This window comes from Narcine bancroftii, chromosome 4 (genome assembly GCF_036971445.1).
Source record: "Narcine bancroftii isolate sNarBan1 chromosome 4, sNarBan1.hap1, whole genome shotgun sequence".
In the NCBI taxonomy this organism is placed as follows: Eukaryota; Metazoa; Chordata; class Chondrichthyes; order Torpediniformes; family Narcinidae; genus Narcine; species Narcine bancroftii.
In genome coordinates, this window is record NC_091472.1 from 91,718,614 (window position 1) to 91,740,194 (window position 21,581).

Sequence of the window (21,581 nt, forward strand, 5' to 3'; positions counted from 1 at the left end):
ATAAAAAGAAAAAAAAGAGAAATTGTGGTTCTGATGGTGACCTCCAGACATCGGACAGAGAATCTCTGGACATTCAAAATCTTTAATTTTGTATCTAATTTTCTCCAAGTTTAAATGGGACATTATGTCATAGTGGTTATGCCATAGGTAGGTGAAGAGTCATCTTTCCATTTCAATAAAATTGCTTATCTGGCTATCAATGTGGTAAAGGCTAAAACTTTCTCCTCAGGTGCAGAGGTATCAGTATCTGCATATATGCTCTATGCACCACCTTAAATTGTAATAAGCAATACTTTTACAAAATAAAGAATCATTAATCAAGCTGAGAGTAGAATACCAGTTTTCATCTGAAAATATGTTCAAATCTCATTCCCAATTTTTCTTAATTCCAGCCATAGAGACTGATCTTAAATCCAATAAATCATTATAAATATATATCAATCCACCATGGAAAAAAAAGGTTAAAAATACATCAAGAATATTAGCATTTGCGATTTGAGGAAAATCAGAAAGCTTGGATTGAACAAAATGTCTAACTTGTAAATATCTAAAAAAGTGTCTTATAAAGATTAAATTTAGCTGATAATTGTTCAAAAGTGGCTATATTTATCTCAGATATTCCAGAATTTTGTAGGCTCTTGAATATTACTTGGCAAACTGTAATCTGGCCATCCTTTCTGTGACTAACTAGTGGTTTGCATCTTGCAATGTAGTCTTTGAATTTTTGTTCATTAAGTCTTCTGCAGACATCAGTCATCGACATATCCACACCTGTCTCCTGAAGAGTGTTTCTGATCTGTCAAACATACATTTGGGGATTTTTCTTTATTATGATGAGAATTCTTCTCTCATCAGCGGTCTTCCTTGGAATACCAGTTTCTTTGATATTAATGAGCCCACTAGTAGGCTCTTTCTTAATGATGTTCCAAACTGTTGATTTTGATGACCCTCAGGTTTGGATGATGTGTCGTCTTGTTTTTCAGCCTCACAATGGCTCCTTTGACTTTCTCTGGCACCACATTGTTCCTCATGTTGCAAAATGGTAACTACAAACTCCAAAGGTGATTAAAAAGCTTGGGAGTAAACCTAGATCTTTTTCGGTGGCCAGTGGAGAGCTCACCATATAACACGATCTGGGGAAGGCGATGGTCCTCCATTCTGGAGACGTGACCTACCTAGCGCAGTTGGATCTTCAGCAGCATGGATTCGATGCTGTCGGCCTCTGCCATCTCAAGTACTTCGATGTTGGTGATGAAGTCACTCTAATGAATGTTGAGGATGGAGCGGAGACAACGCTGGTGGAAGCGTTCTAAGAGCCGTGCATCTTGGCGCCTCACAGTTCGGCGGGCAGCAACCTCCTTTGAAGAAGACCGCAGAGCCCACCTTACTGACAAAAGACAAAGGAGGAAAAACCCAACCCCAACCAACCAATTTTCCCTTGCAACCGTGTCTGCCTGTCCCGCATCGGACTTGTCAGCCACAAACGAGCCTGCAGCTGACGTGGACATTACCCCTTCATAAATCTTCGTCCGCGAAGCCAAGCCAAAGAAAGAAGAATTAAACAATTAAACATACCTGAGTACTCATACATTTGTGAAGCCAATATCCCAATTATTATGGTGCCATGAAATGAAGGGACTATGTTTAAAAAGTGCTGTAATTTATTTCTACTTGGTCAAACCAAAATGTATACAAATAACCTTGAATAAAATCTAGAATGTGCTCTTTAATCACGTGAATTGTTTGATTACAAATGTAAAACTGGGGCACAGGGTCAAATAAAGGAAAAAAAAAAGTAACTGTCCCAAACATTATGGAGGGCCCTGTATATTTAGGGCCTCCAATGACACTGTGATTGTAACAAAAAGGTTAGTTTCACAATAGCTTTTACAAAGCATTTTTAGTGATGCATTAATAGAACTCAGACAAATCTTCCTTCTTTTAATTTGATCCATTATAATCAAGACACTAATGTATGCAGTACTGATTTGACATGCCTTGCAGCATGTAGCTACTTGGTGCTAACTCCTGTTATCATCCAATCTGCTGGGCAGTGGGTGCATCAGGGAAAAGAAATGCCACCCCTTTCCTCTCTTCTTATATTCCATCCAAAGCAAATAAAGTATGTATTAGAATCCTGAAATGGAGGAAGCCAGAAACTGAGTTATTTATGGAAGCTGGGGATGTTGCGGAGGAGGTAGGTTAGTGGGTGAGGGAACGCAAACCTACAGAGGCATTTGTATGCAATAAGAAATGTAAATTGTATCATTTAGTTGCTTGGGCAAGCATGTTTCATTGGTCCATTCAATAAAAGCATTTTTCTCATGTTCAAAAATAATGATATTTAATACTGCAGTCAAATCCTGAACTTCTCTAAATATGATTACCAATTATCACAATTCTCTTTGTTGAACTCCTTTTGTACAAAATGTGAAGTCATATATTTTGTGCTGTGTTATTTGAGAGGAATTTCTAGTTGTTTCCTTTTATAACCCACACAGGCATTGACTTGGCAGAGTGCTTGCAGTACCCAGATTTCAGTGTTGTTGTTCTGTACAAAAAAGTTATTATTGGCTTTGGCTTCATGGTTCCTGATGTGAAGTACAACCAGGCTTATATTTCCTTCTTGCTGGTGCACCCAGAGTGGAGGAGAGCTGGAATTGCAACCTTCATGATCTACCATCTCATTCAGGTAGACTGTTCCTTTGTGTTGAACTGTGTATTGGAGGTGTGTGGCTCTATTAAGTGTAAGACCCATCACTCCATTAGAATGGTTTAAAATTTGAAAAGCTTTAACTTAATGCAGTATTTTGTCAAAAAGTCAATTCCGTTACAATAACTCACAATAACATATTCAATCACTAGGACATCATCACTTTATTAGATTGCACAGGTTACTCCTACCTGATTTTAATGTTGAATGCTCTCTGCTGTTAACTTGTTTGCAGCTTCAGTTTCCCAGCTACCAAACATTTCTTAATGCCACTTCAGTCTTATTTTAGTCATTTGCAATTCTTTTGTGTTCATACTATTCCTGAGAAAGTTTATTCCTGCAGGAATTCTCCTACTGAATAGTTACGAGGGGTGTGAGGAAGAGCACAACAGTATTTTCTGTGTGAACTTTCTTATTCATGGCCTAAGGCTTCAGCATCTCTGCAAAAATCCCCCATCATCAATGTATATCCCACAAGTTGGCCTGTATAATCCTGCATTGCAGTTTATTATGGGTCCCTGTTATCTGTGTTCTTTCATCTTCCTGTTTTCCAGACATGCATGGGAAAGGATGTGACTCTACATGTCTCTGCCAGTAACCCTGCTATGTTGCTGTATCAAAAGTTTGGATTCAAGGCTGAGGAATATATCTTGGATTTCTATGACAAGTATCATCCCTTGGATAGTAAGCAGTGCAAACATGCGTTTCTCCTCCGATTGCGGAGATAATAATTTGGAATCCAGTTCATGGAAAAAACTAGAATGGGATTGAATAGATCATGTGCTTGAAAGCTCAGTATCTGGAAAACAACCTGTTGATGTTAATTAAGTAAGAGCAATGGTCAACATACTGTAAAGTTTTTGGATCCCATGTTGTACAAGACCATTCCTGCTTAAAGAATCACCAATTTTATACTAACCTCAGCTGGCTGCATCAAGGAAACAATTGCAATTAAACACATGAACAATTCTACGGTGTTCTCAGCCTTATTGAAGTGCAAAGGAGTATTTGTATTTTCTTTTAGGAGTATGAGAATGGTTCTTGATCTGCATCGCCCTATTATATTTTAGTGTCAGTAAGTGCATTGAAGGAGTGAAATGCCGTACTTTGTCCTCAGTGATTAACTTTGTTTAGTCATAAATCATTCATTATCATATAACAAATTGGGAAATGTTTGCTTATGGAATGAGGGCAGCTGTGTTGCTGAGATGGGCAGACCTGCCTTATGCCTGATAGATGAAGTGGTGAAGCAGGAGAGCCTGTTAGCTTCAGGGCGTCCCCATTTGCTGTAAGGGCAAAGAAATAGCCTCAACTGTAGTCAGAGGCCAATTTGTGCACAACAAATTGCTACAGTGTCAGATAATAACCAGGGGATTTGTTTTAGTGATGCTGTTTGAAGGACATGTGCTGGCTAGGCATTGGAGAGAATTACCCTGTTCTTCAAGTAACATTGTACCATTGTTTGTGTCTGGAGAACAGTTCGGCCTTTAGTTCATCTGTACGGAGTCAGCCTTGACCTTAAGCTCTAGTCTCTGGAGTAGCTTGAATCTATGACCCTTCTAACTGCTTGACCTAAGTTTGCCAAATTCTTTTCATACGTTAGTCTCCAGTTATTTCTTTCAGTAAAGAAAGTAATCTGAGATTGTAACATGGTCCAGATCATCTGGGAAAGTGGGTCAAAAAACTTAACCCTTGTCAAAATTATATTTTGGTAAGCCAAACCGGGCAGGACTTGCACAACAAATGTTGGAGCCCTGAAAAGTGTCATAGAATAGAGAGACCATGGGTGTTGTTTCACAGGTAGATAAGGTGGTGAAGAAAGCACTTGGCAAGCCAACCTTCATTAGTTAGAGCATTAATTACAGGAGTAGGGATGCCATGTTACACATGTACAAGATATTAGGGAGACCACTTGGACTATTTACCCATTTCTTGTCACTCAGCTATAAGAAAGATGTCATTAAGTGAAGAAGGGTGCAGAAAGGATTCATGAGACTGTTATCCATGTATTGAAATATATTGGGTCAAAGATTGGTCATGAATCTATTACTGAATGACAGAGCAGCATGACCTATCTATCCTGGCTTCAATTCTTTGGCCTTATGAAGTACTACAGTGCTCAATGATGTCTCATAAAAATGAGAAGTAAGTTCATAAGGAAATACTTGAAAACTTCCAACTCTACTGCCAATTCTTCTGTCAATCTGATCAAAAACATGATTGAGAATGGATTTCCAGTCAATTTGTGGCAAATTGTGTAGGAAGGTGGGTCAATAATCACTCCAAATCACTCGTGTTTTAATTTTATTTTGGAAAACATTTCAAAACAAAGAATCAAATTTGATAATTAAACCACATTGATTTGGTTTTGCATCACATCATTAAACTTCACTTTTTTATGAGGTGTCTAGTACATTACTTTCATTTACACTCAATTTCTCTCAAACCATAAGGCAAAAAACTCATTCTTTCACGATTCCAACTGGAAACTGAAAGGTTTTGAGGTAAACCACATCAATACATCTAGTTTATAATAGAAAAAAAACACAGACACTGATTCTTCAAGACAGTCAACAAGAGTATTCTGAAATCTACAGATGACTTTTACAAGTGAGAGTTTGCTTTGGTAAGTTGAAGCGTTCTTGAAAATTGCAGATTAATGCTTCACAATCCTTGGGTCCAAATGTTTTGCAGCTTGAAGAGAGCGTTAGTAGACATCCAGGCTGACATGCTTGGTCTTGGTAAATTTGTCCAACATACCCTGTCCCATTTTTGCAGCAAACAATGATGTCAGTTGATCATTGCTGGTCTTAACAGCCAAATCGTATGCTGTTAAGCCTTTATTGTTTTTCTTCTTTATACTTGCATTACAGCTGTAAAGAATTAAAATAAATCTGTTGGCCTGAATCAACTGCATGTTGATTTTGGATAGTGCTATACTGACCAGTTTAAAATGTTTTACTCTACTCCTTCCTCACTTCCCTTCTCTCTTGCTGAGTGTACGTAGTAATGATGGCTGACATACCATTTTCACCCTTGTCCCTCCCTCTGGGTATCTAAACCAAGGGCTCTGCTGCCTCCTTCAAAGTCAGAATGCATAACACAATTTATGATCAAACCTGTGATCCTTTGGAACAATTCACACATTTACCCAAAACAATTGCTGAGTTTGAACAATTTACCCCCACAATACTTACATGGCATTTTACAAGAGGGTATTTGGCCCATTGTGTCAGTGAAGGAGAGGTCCAGTTACTCCTTTTAAGTCTGTCTTTACAAAATACTTAAAACTAAAAAGGAATACCTACCCAAGTAGAACAGCTGTACATTTCACTCCCTGAGCTCCCATTTCTGCAGCCTCATGAAGAGCGGTGTTGTTCAGGCTGTAGTGGAAGAGCACACATTTTTAAATTTATTGAATTTGTGTTTAACCTGAGGAGCTACCTAGACATTCTTGAGTTTTAAACCAAAACAGAGACTATTATTTGAACATAAGTTAATAAAGTAGTAGCTCCACCATTGCAAGTGCCATCCTCTATTTTTAAAACTTTATGCCAACTAGGCAGGATCATTAATTGACCCTAGACCTCAATTCAAGTTTATTTTCATCTGTTTGCACAACCTGACGAAGCAGCGTTCTCTGGTCCTTGGCGCAAAACATGCAGTCATATAACTAGACATAACACACACAATCAAAGCAAGACATATGTGGTAAATGGGAGGGCATTGAAGAATGCAGTGGAGCAGAAAGATCTAGGAATAACGGTGCATTGTTCTCTGAAGGTAGGAGCGCATGTGGATAGGGTGGTGAAGAAGGCCTTTAGTATGCTTGCCTATATAAATCAGTGCATAGAATATAGGAGTAGAGAAGTAATAACGAAACTGTACAAGGCATTGGCAGTTCTGGTCACCGATTTATATTAACAAGATAGATTTACAAAAATGTTGCCTGGGTTTCAGCATCTGGAATACAAGAAGACATTGAGCAAATTAGGTCTTTATTCCTTGGAACGTAGAAGATTTACAAAAACGTTGCCTGGGTTTCAGCATCTGGAATACAAGGAGACATTGAGCAAATTAGGTCTTTGTTCCTTGGAAAGTAGAAGGCTGAGATGGGATTTGATAGAAGTGTTTAAGATAATGAGAGGGATAGATAGAGTTGATGTGGAAAGTAGGAGAGATGGATACAAGAGATCATGGGTTGAGAGTTGTTGGGCAAAGGTCTAGGAGTAGCATGAGGGGGAATTTCTTTACTCAGAGAGTGGTTACTGTGTGGAATGGGCTTCCGGAAAAGGTAGTGGAAGCAGGGTCAATTTTGTCATTTAAGAAAGAGTTGGATAAGTATATGAATGGGAGGGGGATGGAGGGATATGGGCAGAGTGCTGGTAAGTGGGATTAGAGGAGGGTACTTGGATCAGTGGGGACTAGAAGGGCCAAATTGGCCTGTTTCCGTGCTTTAATTGTTATATGGTTCTTCTCTTCTTTGGCTTGGCTTCGCGGACGAAGATTTATGGAGGGGGTAAAAGTCCACGTCAGCTGCAGGCTCGTTTGTGGCTGACAAGTCCGATGCGGGACAGGCAGACACGGTTGCAGCGGCTGCAGGGGAAAATTGGTTGGTTGGGGTTGGGTGTTGGGTTTTTCCTCCTTTGCCTTTTGTCAGTGAGGTGACAAACTACATAAGCAGGGCAAGTATTCATATATACAAATAAATAAATAATTTCACGATGAGAGTCTCAGATGGTTTGTGTGAGCAGTTCCTTTGGTCATTCAGCATTCTCACTGCCCATGGGAAGAAGCTGTTCCTCAGCCTGGTGGTACGGCCTCTGATATTCCTGTATCTCTTTCCTGACCGAAGCAGCCGAAAGATGCAGTGTGCAGGATTGAAGGGGTCCTCAGTGATTTTGCACATCGTCATCAGACAACAATCCTGGTAGATCCTATCTGCCACTCTTATTGACCTCTGATTGACCTCTGATCTATTTCACTGCAGTAACCATATCACACGTGATGCAGCCAGCCAGGATGCTCTCAATAGACCTCCAGTAGAAGGTTGACATATTAGTGACTGATGGGCTTGCCTGCTTCAGTCTTCTCATAAAGTGCAGTTGCTGTTGTGCCTTCCCAAGAGAGGAAATGTGTGTAGTTAAGTGACTCCAAGGAACATGGTGCTCTCTACTCTCACTCCTATAGATTTGCTGATGTGTCATGGAAGGTGGTCTTTCTGAAGTCCACAATCATCTCCTTTGTCTTGTCCTCGTTGACACGTTATTTTCACACCATTTCACAATTTTCCACCTAATTACTGTTGTGCCATCCGCAAACTTGATGACGCTTACCTATCCACTGAGGTAAAATCAATTGCACTTCTTGATGCTTTCCTTCTTCATGGCCTCATTTCCTACAAGGGCCAGTTCACCCGTGGGAAGTATCTCTAGCCTAATTGAAGTCTTAATAAATTTTAAACAGGTTTAAGATGGAAAATGTGGATAACTTGTGGGGAAACCAAAATCATAAATAATAAAAGGACTTTCTTAACTAATAAATACTTAAAAAATAATTACTGAGTGGTTAGAAAGAGTGCAAATGTGGCATAATTATGGGGCCAGGCTGAGAGGTACATTTAAATGGAGGATGTATCATCTTGAGAGAAAAGTGATAAAGAGAAGTTCTTACTGAGCACTGGCTAGGTTCTGTTGTGCTGAATATTTCATAAATCCAGTTTGCCGTATGGGAAAAATGAGGAATGTCAGGGACTATGATTTTAATGCATTAGCTGTGTCTTAACTCGCTGCAGGTCAATTAAGTTGGTTCGATATTTAACCACTGGTTTTCTGATTCAATTTGCTCCCCATGCTAGGAGAGATCTCCCCATGCTCCCCATGCTAGGAGAGATCTCTTTAAATGTGGAGATATGACTTTGATAATGTCATTTGAAGTAAATCTGCTATTTCAGCCTGAAGGAGAGCAGTCATCAGTTCCCTAGGAATCCAAAATTGTTCTGGAACATCAGGCAAAGGGCACAGGAAGAAGAAGTCCTCTGTCTTTTATTACCCCCAGGACCTCTTGCAGCAAGAATTCCAATTTGTAGTGTCAGTAAGCCTGTGATTCTCGGAGCCAGCCAAAATCAGACCTTAAGATTGCAACAGGTTTGGGAACGAATGCCTCACCAGGTGATCAGCCTGTGATCTGCCACCTTCTCTAATTGCCACACATCCCCGAGTGTTGAAGTCAAGGTCTGTTAACAATGACCTCTGCTAATGACATTGAAAATAGTCTAAAAGATTAAAATCCATTTGGAACACTTCAAAATGGAATTTTAACCGTTTAAATTATGTTGAACAGTAGAACTATAATTGCATGTGAGTTTTTAGACTAAATGATATTCTCCAGGGCTTTGTTTTATTCTTGTAAATTGCTTAGATAGCTTGCGTAAACAAGTGTATGTCATTAAAGCAAGTACTACAACCCAACCCAATCCAAAAGTACATCCTATCTCAGCAAGGGTAAATGACACTTTTTTCAAAAGTTCCATTGCACAATCACAAACCATTCCACATCTTTGAAACACCAGTAAATAGTTTCTACTTACTGGCCTGACTGCTGGTTAATATCGGCTCCCTTTTGCACCAGAACTGGCACCACCTCATGATGTTGGTTCAAAACAGCCACAGTTAAGGCCGGCCTCTCATCAGTATTGCTGCAGTTTGGATCTGCTCCCTGAACAGTCAAAGACAAAGAGCACAATGTTTTTTTTCAAATTGTGATAACAGGATTTTAAAAGAGCAACTTCTGTAGTTTTATGGACCTGTTGCACAGTCCATTCAAAACTTTGGTCACAACTCCCTTTTCCCATTTTTGAGTCCCTCCTGAAGTTACGTGGCTGTATTTCTATATTGACGGAGGAGATTATTATGCACTTGGGTCCACACCAGCTTTCCGTTCCATTTCCATATTTATTTCCTTGTAACCTCTAATGCTGGTCCAGCAAAACCACCCCACCCCCTTCCCTGGACTCTTCTTTGACTCATCAAGACCTGAGGCAATTTAATGCAACAAATTAGACCAAGTTGAAGTTTATTGTCAAATGTACCAATGGCAGTGATAGAGGTTGTTTTGCGAGCAGGCAAGTAGTATCAAGACAGTACAAAAGTGCAGAATTACAGATCAACATAATTGCACTATTTTGGGGTTCATTCACCCTAGCCCCTATTTACAGCAGGAAAGAAACAATCCTTCATCTGGTGGTGCATGATCTCATTTGTGAGTCTTCCTGATGGGTGGAGGGTAAAGAGATTGTGACTGGATTGGATGAGTCTTTTAATATGTTGGTTGTTTTTCCAAGGCAGTGGGAGTAATACTAGGAGGGGAGGGGGGATATGTGTATCACCCTACCGTGAGTCTGATTATATAATTCTTGGATATTGTGTTCCAATTCATTACAATAGCTGCATGAAAAAAACTCTCAATTCCCTTCAAATTCTTTTGCCACTTAGTCTAATCTGTGTCTTCTGGCCCACTGTCAGATGCTTTAGTTTTTTTTAAGAGATAGACCCATGAGCCATGCCACCCAAATACATTCATGTGACCAATTAACCTTCTAACACCATACAGACTCGGGGATAACGTGCAAGCTCCTTATAGACTGCGCTGTATTCAAACCCAGATCGCTGGCGTTGAATTAGCTAACTATAACACTAACCATGATGAGGCCCAATTATTATAGAACAGTTCACCATTATGAATCTGGAACTACCAACTTACTTCATCAAGTAACTGCTGCACTTCTGAGATTCTTCCCAAGCCAGTTGGCCCAACTTCTTTCAGCAACTGCTGGTCCTCTGGCTGCAGCAAGATAGAGTTTAGATGTTTGGCACAAGCAGATTCAGGACTGATGTGTATTCTGAGTACAGTCATGATAACCCTGTGGCGGAAATGCTGAACTTGTCAATTCAGAGCAAAAACAGAGAATACTGCAGCACGTGGGTAAAGCATTCTGGGAAATGAAAGGGTCGATGGTTCATGTCAAAGGTTCTTCATCAAAATAAGACTAGGCCCAAAAAGTAATTCAGGGGCCTGGACTATGAAGTGATATCAATTTGAAAACTATTAATTGGGATAAGATGAAATTATTGTAACAGTGGTAATGAAGCTAGCAGAGTGCTGTAATCTAACTAGTTGACTCGCATCAGTAGCAAATGCTTTGACAGCTTGCAAAATCCTGCCCCCACCTCTGCTAAATACCTGGTTCCTAGCCCTGTGGTGTAATTATGAACGATTAAAAATATTAAACTGATGCAAAATAACTTAAAAATATAACTTCCCTTTGCCTCCTGACCTAAAGTCCTCAGCTCTCTGGGCATGGATTTTTGGGAAGTTTTTGGGTGATTGGGAAGTTTCAGCAATACCATGTAAAGTCCAAATTTGTTATTCCAAATTTGTTAGGATTCTACCCTTGTGTGTTAGACAGATCTGTCATGTTCTTTAAATCAGTTGGGACATTTGGGAATTAAGTCAAAATATACATTCTTATACAAAAGGAGCAACAGGAATCTGAGGTAAGATTCAAAAACAGTGAACAGTATTTATTTGTTAGGCGAGGAGCTGGTTTGTATGGCCATTCCGCTTGTCAAAATTTTCTGTTGCCACACATCAGAGGACTGCTGTATCTTGTTACACAAACTGAAATTAAGTATACAAGTCCTGGGCAAATGTTTCTCATCAGTTGGTGTCAGTATTTAATAGTCCATAATACTCAAAGAAAGATACTAACTGGCAGTCTGTCTTTCTTCACCAACTCTTCTATTTTCCTCCTTGATTGTTTTGGCTTCTTGTTGGTGTCAGCTGTGCCTGACTGATGCTCACTACCTGGACACAAGAACATTACACTGAGAAAGGTGACAGCAAAGCCTTTTATATCTTACACTTTGAACAATGCAGTTACCATTTAAAGTTGCATAACATCAATTCATTGGATTATATTAGCTTTTATTTGAATGTCTATGTTGCAAAGATGATTCAAGGTTACATTTGATTCCCTTTTCAAAAACTAACTAAGCACAAAGCTTTTGCCTGTTGTGCTACAACCACATACATGGTTCATTTGGGAACTTAAAATTAAATTCCAATAATAGGGCAAAGGAACACAGAAGCAACCTAGTGAAGAATTAGTTTTGGATCACGGCATGAAATTTAATCACACTAAGTAATACTCAAACTGGTTAGAGCAGAGATAAGCCTGGGGGTTACAGAGAGAATGGTTGGATAATGTTGGGTTAGATGGATAGATGAATGAAGATCCATTTTGTGAGCTGCTCTTGTCAGATCCTCTAATTGTTTTCATTATAACCATTCAATACAACTCCCAAAGAGTCTTACATTTTCTCATAGTACAAACTTTAAGAGCTTTACAGCATGGAAACAGGCTATTCGGCCCAACTTCTCCATGTTCTCCAAGTCAGCGTTCAGTCCACATTCCTCAATACTTTTCCTAACAATGTTCTGGTCTAAATGTCTTTGGAAAGTTACAACTGTCCCTGCTTGTATCACTTCCATATACCCAGTACTCTGAAAAATTGTGCTCCTTGGGTCTCTTAAATCTTTCTCCTCTCACAAATATATGACCTCTAGTTTTAGATTCCCTTACCCTGGAAGGATAGGCTATTTATCTTATCTATACCTTAGTCTCCTATGCTGCAGGGAATAAAACCTTCTATAGAACATAAAATAGTCACCATAGGGACAAGCTAGTAAAGATTCAGCTTTGGATCTGAACCGAACAGGATGCCCAAGTTAAACCTAATCTCCACTATTTGCATGTGATATATCTCTCTATTCTGGGCATATTCAGGTATCTGACTAGAAGCCTCTTAAACACTACTATGGCATCTGGTTCTACCACTTCCTTTGCCAGGGAGCCTATTCCAGGCACCCACCACTCTGCAAGAAATCTTGCCCCACACATCTTTAACTTTTTTCTGCCTCACCTTAAATGCATGTCCTTTAGTGGGTGACATATTTACCCTGGGATAAAGGTTCTGTGTATCATACCAATGCCACTTATAATTTTATAAACTTCTATCACATCTCCCCATAACTTTTGACACACCAGCAAAAACAACCAGCTTAACCAAGGTTTTATGTAGCTGCAACAAGTCCCATTAACATTTGCGGTAACATTCTCATGAATTTTTTTGCCCCCTTTTCAACTTAATGATATCTTTCCTATATTAGGGTGAACCTTCCCTTGTTAGGCTAATCAGGGACTGTTTCAACTCCACAAAAGGTCTGTCTGCACTATTATTGAGTCACTTTTTTTTGTACTAGGATAACTGTGAATAAATATTATCTATTTATTTTCTTTTTAATTCAATTAAGTATACAATTGTAGATTTTTTTGTTTTTGTAGTTTTTCCTCATACTTCAGCTGCTGCAAATACGAATTTCGATGCATATAATCATGATACAATGAACTCATCATTCTCAAAGTTGCACACGATACTTCAAGTGTGGTCTCACCAACGTCTAGTACAGTTGTAACATGAAGTGCCTGTTACTGTATTCAATGCTAAATGCCTTCTTCACCTCTCTCTCCACTTTCATGGAAAAACGTATCTGTACCCTCCAGTTTCTTTGCCATCCAACAGGGTACGATCATTCACTCTGCCTGCCTTGGTTTAACCTACCAAAGTACAATACCTCATACTTGTCAGAGTTAAATTCCATCTGCCATTCTTTACCCACTTTCGCATTTCATCTAGTAGCATAAAAGATTCCATGGAGGCGAAGAAAAATGGGTCGGGGTTGCAGGAGGGAAGGGAGAAATGGGGTTCTCCTGTATGATAGATTGGCTTGATCATTGCCTGTGCCATGAATGGCTGCAAGTAATGCTGAGGGAGGTATTTCACGAAAGGACCAATGATTGCAGTATCTTGCACTCAGGTGTGTAATCAAGAAATAACATGATCTTTCTCCACAAAACTGGAGCACAGAAAGTAGAGCCTAGCAGAAGCAGTGGGCCAAACACTGTCGTCCCAGTGAAAACCTTTCATTTTGTGTGTCTTTGTGGACTTGTTGTGGGGTTTACTCCTTTTGTGAGTGAGACAAGGTTGCAACATTAACCACTAATTTCTGCTGATAAATGTGGAAGTACCCGCTGTATCTCGGTAAGTGTCATCAGTTGTGCTCAGGAAAGATGGGCAAATGTTAAATGTGGTGAGGTGAACTGCTTTGAGTCTCTGTCCTGAGTAACAAACCAGCAAAATCCAAAGCAAACAAAACAACTTTTATGCACAAACGTATGGATATGTCCAATTTTTAGGAATGAGAGTTAGGATAAGTGGCAGGTCTTGAATTGGTGGGATGTGGAGATGATAAAAACAAAGACAGCAATTTACTGTTGTTTATGACAATTAAGGCACATTCAGTTGTCTAACCAAGCTATAGATTACATTGTTCTGTAGCTTGGAACTGGAGGGGGAAGAGGATATCACTTGAGTGGGGAAAGCAGAATTATGGCAAATGGAGCAACATGATGTCCTTTTTTTGATCTTCAGCAATGTATGTTCTTATAGGAGAATAATGATGGTAGAGAACCAAAACAAATTTTATGTCCAAGAATATAAACTATCCAAAGATTATACACAGATGAAAAAAGTGGAGGGGGAGTTTATCTGTATTATAGTGAACTTTTCAAATTAATTCGAACATACAGTGGAATCCACAGATTGGAGGGTTTTTGTGGATGCGTTCAGTTCTAAAGGTGAAGTGGTGTTTCCTCACTTTGAGTTGGATCTGGTTTCTGAATTGAAATGGCTCACACATTTTGTTGAAGGAAACCAGTCTTCTGCCACAAAAATAGCACCAAATTGTTGACATTTTTGTGGGGAGAAATCTTGCCCTATAAATCCACCCGTTTTCTCTTAAGCTGACTAACCACTCGTGACGCAGGAAAACTTACCCAGATTGGTCAGACTGCCATACAGCAGGTCTCTCCCCTCAGTCACGCTGCTCAAGTAATTGCTCTCTGAAATCTTTGCCATGTTTCCAGATAGTATGTTCTGTTGAGAAAAAAAATCAGAGAGGGGCATCCGCTAATGACTTCTTATCACAAGGTTTCATGGATTGACAGTTCACCAAATTATTTGTCAAGTATGTACCTCTTCAGAGCTTCAAACACACCTGGTATCAGCTCTTGAAAACTTCCTACGAAGAAAGAATGGTAATTTATGACCACTTCCTCTCTTACTCCATAGGTATTTCCAGCATTTTCTCATTGATACACAGAGCATGGAAGCATGGAAGCAGGCACTTCAGCCTTATTTGTCCATTCATTCAAGATGACTACATTAGTCCCATTCACCCTGCATTCTTCCAAACCTTTTGTATCCATCTGCCTGTCCAAATGACTAAACCTAGAAGTTCGGGTTTAAGGTTAGAGGGGAAAGCTTTTCCACAGAAGTGGTGGATATATGGCATGAGCTGCCATAGGCAATCGAGAGGCAGGGAAAATTATTCAAATTCAAAGTTCAGATTTATTGTCAAAGTACATACAACCTTGAGATTCTTTTTCCTGCAGGTCCCACAAAATTTCTGCTTACTGATAGTGTAAGAAAAACTGCACTCAAGATAGGTATACAAAAGAGAGAAATGTAAACAGAAAGAAATGTAAACACGCTTATTGTGTGATACAGAAAATAAATGTTCAATAAAAAATAATGTACAAAGTAAAAGTCATTTAAATAAATCTCTGATTGAGTTTGTTGTTTAGGAGTCTGATGGTGGCAGGATAGCAACTGTTCCTGAAGCTGGTGGTATGAGTTTTGTGGCACCTCTTCTTTCCTGATGGCAGTAGCAAGAACAGAATGTGTCCTGAGCTTTGTGGATCCTTGATGATTGCTGCTGCTCTCCAACAGCAGCGTTCCATGTAGATTTTCTCAGTGGTGGGAGAGTTTTGCCTGTGTCCACTACTTGTTGCAGAGCATTCTGTTTAGAAGTATTGATGCCTTCCTACCAGGCTGTGATGCAGCCAGTCAGCACACTTTCCACTACACACCTCCAGCAGTTTGCCAGTTTTCAATGTCATTCAAAACCATCAAAAATGTCTGAGAAAATACAATGGGTAGGAAGGTTTAGAGGAAAATGGACAAAATGGTGCAAAGGGAATTAGCATAAATAGGCAACTTGGTTGACATAGACTTAGATTATAAAAAAGTATAGCACAGAATAGCTCATAGGCCCATGATGACTATGCCAAACCTGACAATTTGTTGGGCTTAAGAATCTTATTCCATGCTGTATAATGCTATTAATATATGAATAGGGAGAAGCAGCAAACAACTCATTCTTGTGAGCCTCCTCTGCCATTCAATCATATATTGAATATAATCTCAATTCTCATTTCTGTCTGTCTGTTGCAACTTTTCACCTTGTTGCTTTTCAGAATCTTGTCCCTTATGATTTAACAATATTCCAAGTACTCCCTCAGCCTTTTAAGTAGACAAGTTCAAAATCTCATGCCCTCTGAAAGAAGACAATTGATCCCTTATTTTAATGGTAACCCCTAGTCCTGCATTCTCCCATATGTGAGGAAGCATTAGGATCTTGTATGTTTCAGCCAATGAATGGTACTTTTGGTGTATTCAGCTTGTCTGGCTCACTTCAAGGGAAAAAGATGCTTCCATTAACTATTATCAGTTCAACTAAGGGCAACTAAGTAAAGGCAACAAAAAGCAGCCAATTCCCAATGCCAGGAATGAATTAGAAAAAACCATCAGGCTCCTGTCACTGCTCCCTTCACCAGTGCTTCTGATTACTGGTGTAATCTCTCATTCTCCCCCTTCCACTCTTAGCTGGCTTGCTTCTGTAAGCCATTCCAGGAGTAGTCAGGAGGGTGAAAATCCATGAAATTGAAAAGATTTGTAAATCATACTGCAGAAAAAACTTCAGTCTTGACCATCCCAATATCAAAATTGTCAGAACAAAGGCAGCATTACTTGCTAGGGAGCAAATCCTTTTTCTGTTCAACTAATGGTTCATCTATGTGTAAACAAAATGCAAACTACAACATTTTAAGAGTAAATGGATTATGTAAAAGATTTAAAAAAAATAAATAAAATAAGATAGAGAAACATTACTGAAGACTTTGATGTTGCTTTATAACTATCAGATAACTGCCTTGATCCAGAGTAAACAGACCTTATTTCCTGCAAGAACAAAATTCAGCCGGAGACTGAGCTCATATCCGTCTTCATGGACTGTAGCTGATGTGATCTGTCAGGACACAAATAAAACAGCAGTTAATCTAATACAATTTTTCTTTAAGTGAAACCATCATCTATTGCAGGTGTTAGCTATAGCTCATTTGGTAACTTAGTTACAGGGGGTTTTCAAGCCTCACAAGGTAGATTTCAGTACAGTACCCCAGGATGATGTCTCCAGTTGTATGCAGAGACAGCATGTTTTAGATAAAATCGTCTTCCAAAACTCTATCTGTCTTCCTATGTTGAAGGGATTTCCATAATGTTTAGGCCAATATTTAAACCTTGACCAGCACCACCAATGGAGAGTATCTTTTGTCACTGCTTTTGTATTAGTTATTTGATAGTATGCACACGTCAAAAACAAAAACATAATCCAGTCTTTTTTATGTGACCCAATTGATCAAGAAGGTAGTGATCCCATCACTACCTTCTCAAGGCAGTTAGGTATGGCCAGTAGCTGGCCTTGCAGCAGTGGACACTTCTTGAAAAAAATGAATAACGGGTTGAACATCTCATCTAAAAGAGACCTTTTCTCCCATGGAGTACACCATCAGAATTGGCCTATAATAATGGCCTGGTTATCTGCCCTTATCCTTTCATCCACTGGGCAGCTAGTTAGTACAATACAATTACAATGCCAGTGATCTGGGTTCGAATCCAGGATATTGATGGTGGGGGACTTGGCAATGGTAATGCCATTGATTATCAAGGTCAGCTCTTGTTGGAGATGGTCAGTGCATGGCACTTTTATGGCACTGACATAGGCTGCTTTAATTGCAGGTGCAGCAAACATGTCCCTTGTGATGGGAAGAAGGTGTTACAAGCCCAGAGGACCCCAAAACTCAGCAGCAATAGATATTCACCAAGACAAATGGTCACTTAAACAAAAGTTGCTTTTAATTATCTTTAAACATGAAAACAGAATCACACTTTAACTTATCCCTATTGACTTAACTAACCTAACTTAACCCCCTTCTAATTCTAAGTGCACATGTATGTAATGTGTGTGTAATTTCAAAAAAGTTCTTTGATTCACAGTCCAATCTCACCTCTCATTCCTCCAAATTCATTGGTTGCAGGCAATTCTTATACTGTGCACAGAATTTAACATTTATAAAGTTCACCAGGCTTTGGTGCTTGAAAGATAAATGGTTACCACTCAGGAAGGTTCTTATCAGTTTTCAGAGAGATTTGTTGTTCCAGGACACCCACAATTGATACCTTTTTAATCAGCCACTTCATTGTCTTGCCAAAGAAACTTGTCCTCCAGATGATAACCTCTTTCTTTCAGGTCACCACAGAGTTCCTTTTTGTTTCCTTTATTTCAAGTGAAACATTAGATAGCTAGTCTTCTCCTCTTGCCTGAACCACAAGGGCTTTGACCAGCCTGAACTAAGCACTCACAACCAATCTTCCAAATGAGGTTTTCCACAAGCTTTCCAGCTTGTCCTGTTCCAGTCCCAACTGCTGCTGCTGACTGTAGAACTGCTCTCTCTCTCTCTCTCTCTCTGAGAGAGAGAACCTATTTGACTCTCTCTGCTTGCAAAACCACATGACCCTCCAAGAACAGCAAGTTCCACTCCAGACAGTCTGTGGCTCTGACAAGTTCTTTCATCTGTTGCTTTTCAAAACAATAATCCATTCGTGAAGTCTCTTGGGCACTCTCAAAAACTTTTTCAAAGGCTCTAGCATGAGCAGAGCTCTAGTATTTTAAATGAGATATGTTTTAAAGTGTTTGTATGTGACCTACACTAAAAATCCTGCCCCAATTTATCACCCAAAAACATATCTATATTCTCTATCACAACGGTCATTGATTAATCAGCTGAAGATGGCTGCAGAAACTCCTGCAACAATGTCCTAGGGCAGGGATGACTGATTTCCAACAACCACAACCATCTTCCATTGTGTGAGGTACAACTCCACCCATTAGAGTGCTTCCCTTGATGCCCGTGGATTTCAATTTTACCAGAGTGCATTAATGCCACACTTCATCAAGTGCAAGGGCAGTGAGTGTTACCTCTAGAATTCAGCTGATTGGGCAGTGATTAATCTCATTGTATTTGTCCTGCTTTTAGTGAACAGAATATACCAGTATACCAGGATGCCAGTGTTACAACCGCATTGGATCAACACTTAAAGGTGCCCCTAGTTCCGCAGTGCAGGTCTTCAGTACTTGCTGGTCCCATGGCCTTTGCTGTATCCCATGGTCCCAGCCATTTATTGATATCATGTGGACTGGATTGTATTGATTGGTTTGTGCAATGGTTCGGAATCTCAGGAGGAAGCCAAGAAGAATCATTCATTCGGCACTTGAAGACGTGGTTACAAAAGTTTTCAGCTTGTCTTTAACACAAGCTTTCTTGGTTCTGCCAAACAGAGCATGGGGATGTCCTGGAGCCTGTTTCATTGATCACCACCATCCCCAACTCAATGTAGCAGGACTGCAGAGCTTGAATTTGATCTGCTGATTTTGAGACTGCTTGGTTCTATCCATTGCACAAGAAGCCAGAGGGATTTCATGGATCAGACTGCAACTATGGAGAGAAATTGTTAGTTGTTAGTCAGCGTTGACTCTCCATCTGGCCTGCTGATTCCCTCCAGCTTCTCTCAGTTTATTTACGATTCCAGCATCTGCAGTTTTCATATTTCCCCATCCATTGCCTGGTGTTTCAGACATTGCAGCTTCATCAGATTTGACACCTGATTTTTCAGTATTCCTGATGTCATGTCTTCCACATCACCTAAAGAGATCCCTCAGTGAGCTTAAATATGTGAAAAGCACTGTCTAAATATAACTACTTGCTTTAATGATGTGTTCAACCACTGAATCAACTTTTCAAGAGTTTATCCAAAGATTTAGCTTGCTTACTTTTCCCATTTGAGGTTCTCCAATAAGGGCTCGAAATTCAGCATTGTTGTGTGCATAACTGCGCAAATGTGCACAGATATGATCCAACTGCATTCTCCAATAACCTGCAAGGCAAAGAGAAGGTGAGAGATTGTTGTTCAGACAGGTTATTCCCAAATTCAATCCAGCTGTTGATATTAATAGGAAGTCTGAAATTAGTAACTGTTGTAAAAATATAGAAATAAAAATGTTTATGTTGAAACAACATCTAAAAAGCAAATTAAAGATAATGTGAAAGTTTGAAATACAACCAGAAATGTTGCACTATGTGTAAGGAGTTAAGGTTTCCAAGGGTGGCATGGTTAGTTTTGCAGTTCTTTCTTTTTCTTTCTTTGGCTTGGCTTAGCGGACGAAGATTAATGGAGGGGTAATGTTCACATCAGCTGCAGGCTCGTTTGTGGCTGACAAGTCCGATGCGGGACAGGCAGACAGGGTTGCAGCGGTTGCAAGGGAAAATTGGTTGGTTGGGGTTGGGTGTTGGGTTTTTCCTCCTTTGTCTTTTGTCAGTGAGGTGGGCTCTGCGGTCTTCTTCAAAGGAGGATGCTGCCCGCCAAATTGTGAGGCGCCAAGATGCATGGTTTGAGGCGATATCAGCCCACTGGCGGTGGTCAATGTGGCAGGCACCAAGAGATTTCTTTAGGCAGTCCTTGTACCTCTTCTTTGGTGCACCTCCGTCTCGGTGGCCAGTGGAGAGCTTGCCATATTACACGATCTTGGGAAGGCGATGGTCCTCCATTCTGGAGACGTGACCTACCCAGCGCAGTTGGATCTTCAGCAGCGTGGATTCGATGCTGTCGGCCTCTGCCATCTCGAGTACTTCGATGTTGGTGATGAAGTTGCTCCAATGAATGTTGAGGATGGAGCGGAGACAACGCTGGTGGAAGCGTTCTAGGAGCTGTAGGTGATGCCGGTGGAGGAGCCATGATTTGGAGCCGAACAGGAGTGTGGGTATGACAACGGCTCTGTATACACTAATCTTTGTGAGGTTTTTCAGTTGGTTGTTTTTCCAGACTATTTGCCTTGGCGAGTCTGTTGTCTATCTCATTGTCGATCCTTGCATCCGACACCAGCGATCAGGATTGAGGTTTGAATCCCACGCTGTCTGTAGGGAGTTTGCATGTTCTCCCTGTGTTTGGTGAGTTTTCCCTGGGTGCTTTAGTTTCTTTCCACCTTTCAAAATGTTCCAGGGGTTGTTGATCATTTGGGTGTAATTGGGTGGCACGGGCCTGTTACCATGCTGTATCTCTAAATTTTAAACTAAATTTTTTTTAAAAATTACATTGGAATTAAAAAACAAATTGCTGGAGGGACTCAACAGGTCACCCAACGTCTCTGGAGGAAGTGGGATGGTCAATGTTTTGGGTCAAGACCATGGACGAGAATTGTTTAATTGAACTACTTCCAGCATTACACAAAATTGCCTTCTGTAAGGATTTACTGTTTTATTTGATACTTGTATCAAAGTGTATCTTGCATTGCATTTCATCTCTGAAAAAATGGTGGAGCTTCTGAAGGTGCTGTAATGGCAGCACTGCCCACTGGTGCAGACCCAGGAGAGCAGAGTCACTCTGAATGATTCAACTGCCCAGTCTTAATGCTGGTGGCTTCATACAGGCTTTAAATGGCCTGTTAATGTGTTTGTAGTAAAATCCTGCAAACATGGAAGTCTGTTCCCAAGATGGAGGCACCAGTGCATGGT

At 40.1% G+C, this 21,581-nt stretch overlaps 2 protein-coding genes across 5 annotated transcripts in view; one reads left to right on the forward strand and one right to left on the reverse strand.

Annotated features, from left to right (window-relative positions):
* The window catches only part of kat14 (lysine acetyltransferase 14), a 32,288-nt gene extending 28,606 nt beyond the window's left edge, over positions 1–3,682 (forward strand). Inside the window, exons 9-10 of the mRNA XM_069932010.1 lie at positions 2,502–2,692; positions 3,268–3,682. Of these exons, the coding sequence (XP_069788111.1) occupies positions 2,502–2,692; positions 3,268–3,441 (365 nt within the window). The 3' untranslated portion in view covers positions 3,442–3,682. The remainder of the gene's footprint in view (positions 1–2,501; positions 2,693–3,267) is intronic.
* A 1,322-nt stretch (positions 3,683–5,004) lies between these two features.
* dzank1 (double zinc ribbon and ankyrin repeat domains 1) overlaps positions 5,005–21,581 on the reverse strand; it is a 151,997-nt gene continuing 135,420 nt past the window's right edge. For all 4 annotated transcript variants that reach the window (XM_069932015.1, XM_069932014.1, XM_069932011.1 and 1 more), the window contains 8 exons: positions 19,844–19,947; positions 16,907–16,981; positions 14,670–14,769; positions 11,484–11,578; positions 10,475–10,555; positions 9,303–9,430; positions 6,022–6,096; positions 5,005–5,586 (listed from right to left, as the gene is read on the reverse strand). In XM_069932015.1, coding sequence (XP_069788116.1) covers positions 5,421–5,586; positions 6,022–6,096; positions 9,303–9,430; positions 10,475–10,555; positions 11,484–11,578; positions 14,670–14,769; positions 16,907–16,981; positions 19,844–19,947 — 824 coding nt within the window. In that variant the 3' untranslated portion in view covers positions 5,005–5,420. The remainder of the gene's footprint in view (positions 5,587–6,021; positions 6,097–9,302; positions 9,431–10,474; positions 10,556–11,483; positions 11,579–14,669; positions 14,770–16,906; positions 16,982–19,843; positions 19,948–21,581) is intronic.